Genomic DNA, 9,679 nt, shown 5'->3' with positions numbered 1-9,679 from the left:
ACTTGTACTGAGCACTTACTCTGCACCAAGTATTGTCCTAAGCACCTTACTCGAAATAGTTCATTTAATCCTCAAAACACTCTGTGAATTGGGCAATAATTTGAAAATATAAATGGAAATGTTTTCACTTCCCAACAATATTTCCTAGGCCTTACTATGTTCTTTTAGGGTGCTGCGGGGATGTGATGAGGTGAATCTTCAATGTGTGGATGCAGGATAAGTGTTCATTAAAACATTTTCCAGAAGAAGGAAATGTTTCCCATTGTCACCATTTCTTTTCCAACACAAAATTTTATTATAAAAAAATTGCCAAATATACAGAAAGTGGGGGAAATAGCACAAGAGGAGCTAAATTCTAAGCTCAAAAATTGCAAATATATGTATATTTGTGTGTGTGTGTGTGTGTGTGTGTATATATATATATATACACACATATACATATGGGATTCTCAGGTGGCTCAGTGGTAAAGAATCTGCCTGCAATGCAGGAGATGTGGGTTCAATCCTTGGGTCAGGAAAATTCCCTGGAGAAGGAAACAGCAACCCACTCCAGTATTTTTGCCCGGGAAATCCCATGGACTTAGAAGCCTGGCAGGCTACAGTCCATGGGATCACAGTCAGACACGACTTAGTGACTAAACAACAGTACATATGTACATACGGTTATTACTGAATCATTTGAAAGCTAGTTGCCAATATCTTGACATTTCATCACTAATTATTGAATACTATAGCATGCATCTCCTTAAAATGACAGCACTCTCTTACATAACCACAATACTGTTATCACTCCCAAGAAAACTGACAACCACATTGAATGTGGCTTGTCTTTTCTCTTCATCCCTATTTGACCAATAAAAAGACAATAGAGAAAAACATTTTCTTTTCTTTTCTTTTTTTTTTTTTTTAACAAATCCACACTTTTATTTATTTTCAAGAAGTTTAAATCCTCGAAGGGTACAGCATCACACGGATTCTGCGTCCGATGGCCTTAGCAGGAAGGTTACTTCCGAATTTGACATGAATCACGCCACTGTTTCCATGAGCTCGAGTTATCTTTCCCCAGATTACTCTGGTTTTGTTAGGTTTTCCACCAGGAGTTACTGTGTTATTCTTTGCTTTGTACACATAAACACATCTCTTGCCTAGATAGAATTCAGTTTCATCTTGAGCATATACACCTTCAATTTTCAGGAGAGCAGTGTGTTCCCTTTGGTTCCGTAGACCCCGTTTATAGCCAGCAAAAATGGCCTTGGACCACAGACTTCCAGACTTACTTGTCGTTTTAGAAGTCCCGTTCCCAGCAGGCCGCCACAGGAACGAAGATGGCTGAAAGAGATGAGAAAAGCATTTTCAATTTGCATTCCAACAACCTAGTATTCTGTATTGTCTGTAAATGTTACAGCCTTTCCTCTCACTTGGAAAGCATTTGATACTTGGATGAGGAGAAAGACTAGTTGTTAATACATTAAAAATTATAAATAAATAACTAATGAGAACCTGCTGCCCAGCCCAGGGAACTCTCCTCAGTGCTCTGTGGTGGCCTAAATGGGAAGGAAATCCACAAAAGAGGGGCTTATACAGCTGATTCCCTTTGCTGTACAGTGGAAATTAACACAACATCGTATAGCAACTATACTCCAATACCCCAATAAAAATTAATTAAAAAAATAAAATATATTGCATGACCAATACATATACAAAAAAATGGAATTCACTCTCCTAATAAGGTAAATTTTCCTGGGCTCCAAAATCACTGCAGATGGTGACTCCAGCCATGAAAGACGCTTGATCCTTGGAAGAAAAGCTATGACAAACCTAGACAACATATTAAAAAGCAGAGACATTACTTTACCAACAAAGGTCCATCTAGTCAAAGCTACAGTTTTTCCAGTCATCATGTACGGATGTAAGAGTTGGATCATAAAGAAGGCTGAGTGCCAAAGAATTGATGATTTCGAATTGTGGTTTTGGAGTAGACTCTTGAGAGTTCCTTGGACTGCAAGGAGATCCAGTCAATCCTAAAGGAAATCAGTCCTGGGTATTCATTGGAAGGACTGATGCTGAAGCTGAAGCTCCAATTCTTTGGCCACCTGATGTGAAGAAAATGTGACTCATTGGAAAAAACCCTGATGCTGGGAAAGATTGAAGGCAGGAGGAGAAGGGGATGACAGAGGATGAGATGGGTGGATGGCATTACCGACTCAAAGGATGTGAGTTTGAGTAGGCTCCGGGAGTTGGTGATGGATGCGGAAGCCTGCCATGCTATAGTCCATGGGGTCACAAAGAGCTGGACACGTCTAAGTGACTGAACTGAATAAGGTAAATATGGGCATGTCTATGGTTATGACTGGGAAATTTAGACTGAATATTATAAATATTGGCTTCTATGGATAAGAACTCTGGTTCTCCCCACTCCAAAAGTCCAGGTAAACTTAAGGCTAATCAATAATTTATAGGTGTAGCCGCTAATTGAGGGACTTACCAGTTTGTGTGTGTGCGTGCTAAGTCACTTAAGTCACGTCCGACTCTGTGATCCTACGGACTGTTGCCTGCCCGGCTCCTCTGTCCATGGGATTCTCCAGGCAAGGATACTGGAGTGGGTTGCCATGCCCTCCTCCAGGGGATCTTCCCCACTCAGGGATCTAACCCGCGTCTCTTAAGTCTACTGCATTGGCAGGCGGGTTCTTTACCACTAGAGCCACCTAGGAAGCCCATTTACCAGTTTAATGAATACAAAACCCCACACCAGGCCAAAATCTAACAGTTCACAAATTGAACTTCAATCTCCATTTTCAAGACTATGCACCAGCTGAGGATCCAATTACAAAGGCAAGCTAGTGACAGATTATAGCATTATTTTTTATCTATGAAATAAATCACTCTTTTTGCTGACCACAGAAAACGGCAACTTTAAGAATCTTAAAAATATAGCATGTAAATTTGCCTTCATGTTTATTTCCTGCAAGACTTCTTATATGGATACAGTTTTCTAATAACCCTAGAGTTTTATTCAAGTACTTGATTAAGTTGCTTGACAATTTTGCTTTGAACGACAGGGCATTTTTTGTTACTTTGGCAATAATGATTAATATTAGCTTGTCTCTGACAGAGGTAATAGGTGCTTGTTTGGTTTCAGGTATGGAACTGTGTTTGGCCTTTCCTAGTTCTTGTGGATTGAGGAAAATGTTATGTAATATCTTATATGAGAATATCCTAATAAGCAAGAAATAGTCAATAATCGTGTTAATATTGGAGGAAGTATTAGTTTTTGCTTTCGTGGAGCAGCTACTGTTGACAGCAGAAGTGTTCCAAAAGGAAATAGTGGTGTTTGCCAAGGTGCTTCTATAAGGTGTGAATGTTAGGGAGTAGCTACTGTGTTTTAAGTGTACTTAAAATATCTGATACGAAACCAGGCTTATATGGGTTGAATTATGCTCCCACCCTGCAATGATATGTTGAAGCCCTAAGCCCCAGTACCTTAGAATATGGTCATTTTTAAAAATTGGGACTTTTCAAAGGTAATCAAACGAAAATAAGGCCTTTCACATATACGCATTACCAAGTCTGAAATCTGGAGAAGGAAATGGCAACCACTCCAGTATTCTTGCCTGGAAAATCCCATGGATGGAAGAGCCTGGTAGGCTACAGTCCATGGGGTCGCAAAGAGTCAGACACGACTGAGTGACTTCATTTTCACTTTCATGTCTGAAATAGACAGTGGGAATCTGTTGTATAGCACAAAAGGCTCAGCTCAGTGCTCTGTGGTGACCTAGAGGACTGGGGAGAGGTGGGTGGGAGGGAGATCCAAGGGAGAAGAGATACAGGCGTGTATGTAGCTGGTTGCATTTCGTTGTTCAGCAGAAACTAACAGAACGCTGTAAGGTGAGTATACCCCCCCCCCCCCCGAAAAAAAAATGAGGTCATTAGGTTGGACTCTAATAAATTATAACTGGTGTATTTATAATAAGAGACGCTTAGTATACAGAGGCCCACGCAGGGAAAATATCATGTGCAGATAAAGGCAGAGATGGGGTGATGCTTCTACAAGCCAAGAAACACTGAAGCCAGAAGCAAGGAGCAAACCACCAGAAACCAGGAGCAAGGTGAAGGCTTGGACCAGATCCTCCGTCACAATCTCAGGAGGAACCAGCCTGGCTGACACCTTGACCTTGGACTTCTAGCCTCCAGAGCTCTGAAACAATAAATCTGTTGTTCAAGCCACCTAGTCTATGGTACTCTGTTAGCAGCCCTAGGAGACTAATACCTAGGCCGAGATTTTGAGCAGATGTTTGCGGTTTTGAGGGGAGTGGAGTTTCTGCACTGACTGGGTTATAACCAATGTTAGTGTAAAATTTCCCTCACGGAACTTGGTAGTATTGAGTTGGGGTATTCCATACATATTTTCTTGAGACTTTGGAGTTAAATTGATTGACTATTTTACTTTACAGTGAATCATGTGTGTTGTATTAATAAATTATAACTCGTGACGCACTAACTATGCTCCATCATGCAGTCATGTCCAGCTCTTTGTAGCTCGTCAGGCTCTTCTGTCCATGGGATTTTCCTGGCAAGAATACTGGAGACGGTTGCCTTTCCCTTCTCCAGGGGATCTTCCCAAGCCAGGGATTGAACCCACATCTCCTGTGACTCCTGCATTGGCAGCTGGATTCTTCACCATTGAGCCACGTGGGAAGTCTCATGTGGATATCCACATAAAAATTTAATCAGAAAATATCAGACCTTCCAATGTATATTATGGGTTGATTTCTTTTAAGGATTGACTGGTTTGATTTCCTTGCCATCCAAGGGACTCTCAAGAGTCTTCTCCAACACCACAATTCAAAAGCATCAATTCTTTGACACTCAGCCTTTTTATGATCCAACTTTCACATCTGTACGTGATGCCTAGAAAAACTATAGTTTGACTATACAGACCTTTGTCAGCAAAGAGGTCTATCTGCTTTTTAATATGCTGTCTAGGTTTGTCACAGCTTTTCTTCCAAGGAGCGAGTGTCTTTTAATTTCGTGGCTGCAGTCACTGTCCTCAGCATGTAATATATAATATACATACTCACACCCATCTACAGATACACACGTATGTATGTATGTGTCCTTGGTTCTGCTTCTTTGATTGAACCGTGACAGATGTCCATAGTATTTGGATCCCCATAACATTGAATAGCCAGACTTTCTTCTATTTTGTTTGACCCCTCTCCCATTAGTCACTCAATGCCGTGCAGACACTTGCCTCTGGTTGTCACCCACAGCGCCCCGCACCTGTTCCCTGTTTACATTGGTACTGCTGCAATCCCCACTGATTTGCAAACCTGAGTACATTTTGAGGATGTAAATAAACTTTGAATGCAAGCTGTGTCTAAGAAACACTTCCCCAAGTGTATAAGAATAGATTTATATTCACATTGGACCTGGCAAATATCTGCATTAAAAAGAAGGCTTGCTTTCTCTCTTCATTCCTTGGATGTCTCTTAATCCATTTTTTTTTTTTTTTTTTAGGTGAGATATCTTATCCTCAGGCTGGTACAACAGAATCCTTTAGACTTTTAGTCTTTTTAAGCATTTAGAATCCTTTTAGTCTTAAGCAATAAACTGTGTATTTCTCACAGTTCTGGAGGCTGGGACGTCTAAGATCTTGGTTCCAGCATGGTCGGTTCCTGCTGAAAACCTACTTTCTGACTTGTAGACAATACCTTCTTTAAGTCCATAACACAAGGTGAGAAGCATCCAGTTAACCTGTGAGGACTTCTGCAGAAAGACCTACATGGATACTCATGGTGGGGTGTGTCTGACCATTGAGAGGCCCTCTCTGCACAGTAGACCTGTACTGGGAGGGACAGACTCAGGAGTAACTCTGTAGTTCCTCTACAAGCCCTGAGGCCAATGTAAGTGTCACACATAATGGGGATCCCAATGTGTAATAATTGAAAGCTTCCTCCAAGAGGAGGAGGCCAAAGAGGCCAGAGACACTGGCAGACAACGTGTTAATGATTCAAAGTAAAGCATGGCAACCTTTCAAAGAATGACAACCATATTCTCTGCTTGCGGGGGTGTGTGTGCTAAGTCGCTACAGTCACGCCAGATTTTTTGCAACTCTACTGACAATAGCCCTCCAGGTTCCTCTTCCGTGGGATTCTCCAGGCAGGAGTACTGGAGTGGGTTGCCATGCCCTACTCCAGGGAATTTTCCCAATCCAGGGATCAAACCCAAGTCTCTTAGGTCTCCTGCATTGGCAGGAGGGTTTTTTACTACTAGTGCCACTGGGAAGCCCTCTGCTAGTGCAGGTGGCTTTAAAGAGTGATGTCCTTTCACATTCTAGTACATTATATTCTTCGTCCTAGACCAAGGTTCAGCAATACACTGAGAACACAGACCAAGTCGGCAGACTGGCTCCTTATTCCAGCTGCAGGAAAAGCATCTAAGCACTGACACGCTGGGATGAATTGCTTCAGGCAAACATCTGCCTGGCTTCCAATGATGCCCTCTTTTGCTGGAACTGCCCACACCCATGATGGCATTCCAGAACTCTCCAGCAACAGGTATGGACACATGACCCAACCTGGGCTAATAAGATTCTTTTTCCTTAGAGTTTGGATTTTACTAGAATGGTGTTATGGACTGAATTGTGTCTCCCTAAAATGCATAATGGAGAAGGAAATGGCAACCCACTCCAGTATTCTTGCCTGGAGAACCTCATGGACAGAGGAGCCTGGTGGGCTACAGTCCACGGGGTCGCAAAGAGTCAGACACAACTGAGCAACTAACACTTTCACTTTCAAAATGCTTAAGACCCTGATGCTGGAAGGATTGAAGGCAAAAGGAAAAGGGGGCAACAGAGGATAAGATGGTTAGATAGCATTATTAACTCAATGGACATGAATTTGAGCACACTCCAGGAGATAGTGAAGGGTGGATGAGTCTGTGTGCTACAGTCCATGGGGTCACAAAGAGTTGGACATGACTTAGTGAACAATAAAAAAAAATGCACATGTTGAAGCCCTAATCCCTAATATGATAGTATTCAGAGACGGAGCATTTATGACAGTAATGAAGGTTAAATGAGGTCTTGAGGGTGGGGCCCTAATCCAATAGAACTGGAGTCCTTATAAGAAAAGGGAGAGACACCAGATATTTCTCTCCTTCTGCACATAGACACAGAGAAAAGGCCACGTGAGTGAGAAATGCCATCTGCAAGCCAAAGAGAGGAAGGTCACACCAGAAACCAACATCTTGATCTTCAGCTTCTAGACTCCACGGCTATGAGAAGATAAATATCTAGTGCTTAAACCATCTAGTCTGTGGTATTTCATTATGGCAGCCTGAGCAGACTAATACAAACAGTAACATATGGGTATCGTATATCAGAATTATTTGGGATGCAAGTGGCTGGAATCTAGCCCAACTGACTTAAGCAGAAGGGAATTTATTGACTTTACAACTGAAAAGTATAAAGGTAAAATTCAATCAAGGTTAGTTTCATCTGGGAGCCTGAACATTTTAACAGTACCCAGATTCTGGCTACATTACTTGACTCTCTCCTCTGGGTGGTGCAATCTCAGATTATTGCGTCAAGAAAGCTAATCAACTCTAGTTTACAGCTCCCAAGTTCAAGTCCATGAAGAAGAGTGTAATATTCTCTTCCTTCAGTCTCAGCAAGTGCCTTTGTATTTCATTTACTTTGCTTGAATTGCATGCATGTAGCTGAGCCAATTCTCAGCTGGGAAAATGTGATGCTCTGACTGTGATTCACCTGAAGCCGGGTGTGGAGTCAATAATAGAATAAAATAATTAGAATAAGAGGGGAAACAAAAGACAGTTCCAGGCTACCAAATGCCCTCTACCTGGGGCCATGGCCGTGTTCACAATGCAGACAGAAGCACAGAAATCTCCCATCAAAATGAGAGAAGCGAGTGACATACACATGCAGAAGAGAGAGGGTCAGAAAACAGAGAGGCAGCTCCTGGCTCCTGGTTTTCCAGGGTTTGCTTTCATCTCTTTCCGAGGTAAATCCATTCTTTCTTAGGGTCGATGAGACCCGTTTGTGGCTTGATAGTATGTTCCCTTTCTTTCCTCTAAGGGTAACTTGCATTTAATACCCATGTCTGAATATTTGTGTTCCCCCAAATTCATGTATTGAAATCCTAACCCAGAAGTTGATGGTATTAGGAGGTGGGGGCTTTGGGGAAGTGATTATTAGGCCATAAGGGTGGAGCCCCTATGAGTGGGATTAGTGCCCTGATAACAGAGACTCCTCAGAGCCATTCCTTGCCCTCCCACCATCTGAGAACAGAGAGGGAAGCAGGTCCTCCCCAGACTCTGCATCTGCTGGTAATTTGATCTTGGACTTCCAGCTTCCAGAGCTGTGAGAAGAAAATGTCTACTGTTTACTAGTCACCCAGTCTATCATATGTTGTTACAGCAGCCCAAATGGACAAATATTGGTATACCTTATTAGAAGCCAAAGACATTAACTAATCCAAAGAGCTCACCAAGCTAACCACTCAGTGCTGGGAAAACAAGCAGAATGTTTTCCTGCTGAAGGAGCAGTCTGCATTGGAAGGGAAAGCAACCAAACTATGAGCCACAGTCTGAGACAGAAGAGTGGACATTTATTGCTTTGGCCCCCAGCCTTCTCACCTTGTCTTGTGGGAACCTTTGCCCCATTCTCTGATGATGCATTTTTGAGGCACGCTGATTCCATGTGTGAGTCAATCTGCATAGGATCAGCACATCCCATTCTTCTGACAAGAGTGACTGGCTTCCTGATGGTCACAAGGCACAAATGCCACCCATCCCAGCTAAGGGTATTCAGTTCCCAGGCTTTTGTTGTTCTCAAGGAGGTATACTGCCTTTTCCTGTTGGTGTGAAACGAGAAAGGCTGGTGGGGCTGAAACAGTAGTAGACATCCTATGAGCACATAGGGCCTGTGCATGAACTGAACATCAAGGAAGAAAAGCTGAAATATCTAGAGACAGAGCTCTATCCCAGTGAAATACTTTGATTTCAGCCTGGATCAAACCATACCTGAAGCAAGAGCTCCCTCTGGATTTCTTCAGTTTTGAGAACCAGAGTCCTTTTCCTTTTCATAAGCTGACTTGAGTTAGGGGTTTTATCATTTGCAGCAGAAAGAATCATAACTAACATAGCTTTGGAAAAAGTTGGGTTTGAGGAAAGATGTTAGGCAATCTATAAGATGAATAGGCTAAGTTACAAACATAGACAGCCTCTAAAACTCCAGTAGGTATGCTTTCTCTTTTCTTTGAAATCACAGAACACTTTGTTTTTACAACTTATATGGCATTTATCACACATTGCCTTGCATTGCAATTATAGCTCTTGTATGGTGGGTACAAATTTCACCATGATAAAAACTCTGGTGTACAGACATGAAACTTTCTTTATTGTTTTATAATTGAGCTTAATTTAGCTCACAAGCCCTCATTTCTGCTAATGGCTGAGAACTTAATCTTGCCGGTTCCTGGCAATTTTTCAGCCTTGGTTGAAGATTCAGTGTCTTGGGAGAGAAATACATATTGATTCAGGCTTACTAATCCCTTCACCCCACCCTTTTCCTTTGGGGGTGATCTGTGTCCTAGCAAGTATGCCCAGGAGGCAAAGGTCTGGTCTGGGAGCCAAACTCTGACCGCAGCGGGACTCTCTG

General features: G+C 42.3%; 1 protein-coding gene across 1 annotated transcript in view; it reads right to left on the bottom strand.

Annotated features, from left to right (window-relative positions):
- Nucleotides 1-906: 906 nt before the first annotated feature.
- The window catches only part of LOC133046637 (large ribosomal subunit protein eL33-like), a 93,438-nt gene continuing 84,665 nt past the window's right edge, over nucleotides 907-9,679 (bottom strand). Inside the window, exon 2 of the mRNA XM_061129510.1 lies at nucleotides 907-1,329. Coding sequence (XP_060985493.1) covers nucleotides 943-1,329 — 387 coding nt within the window. The 3' untranslated portion in view covers nucleotides 907-942. The remainder of the gene's footprint in view (nucleotides 1,330-9,679) is intronic.

The sequence above is a fragment of the Dama dama genome, chromosome 25 (genome assembly GCF_033118175.1).
Source record: "Dama dama isolate Ldn47 chromosome 25, ASM3311817v1, whole genome shotgun sequence".
Taxonomy (NCBI): Eukaryota; Metazoa; Chordata; class Mammalia; order Artiodactyla; family Cervidae; genus Dama; species Dama dama.
This window is presented reverse-complemented; position numbering and strand designations above follow the sequence as displayed.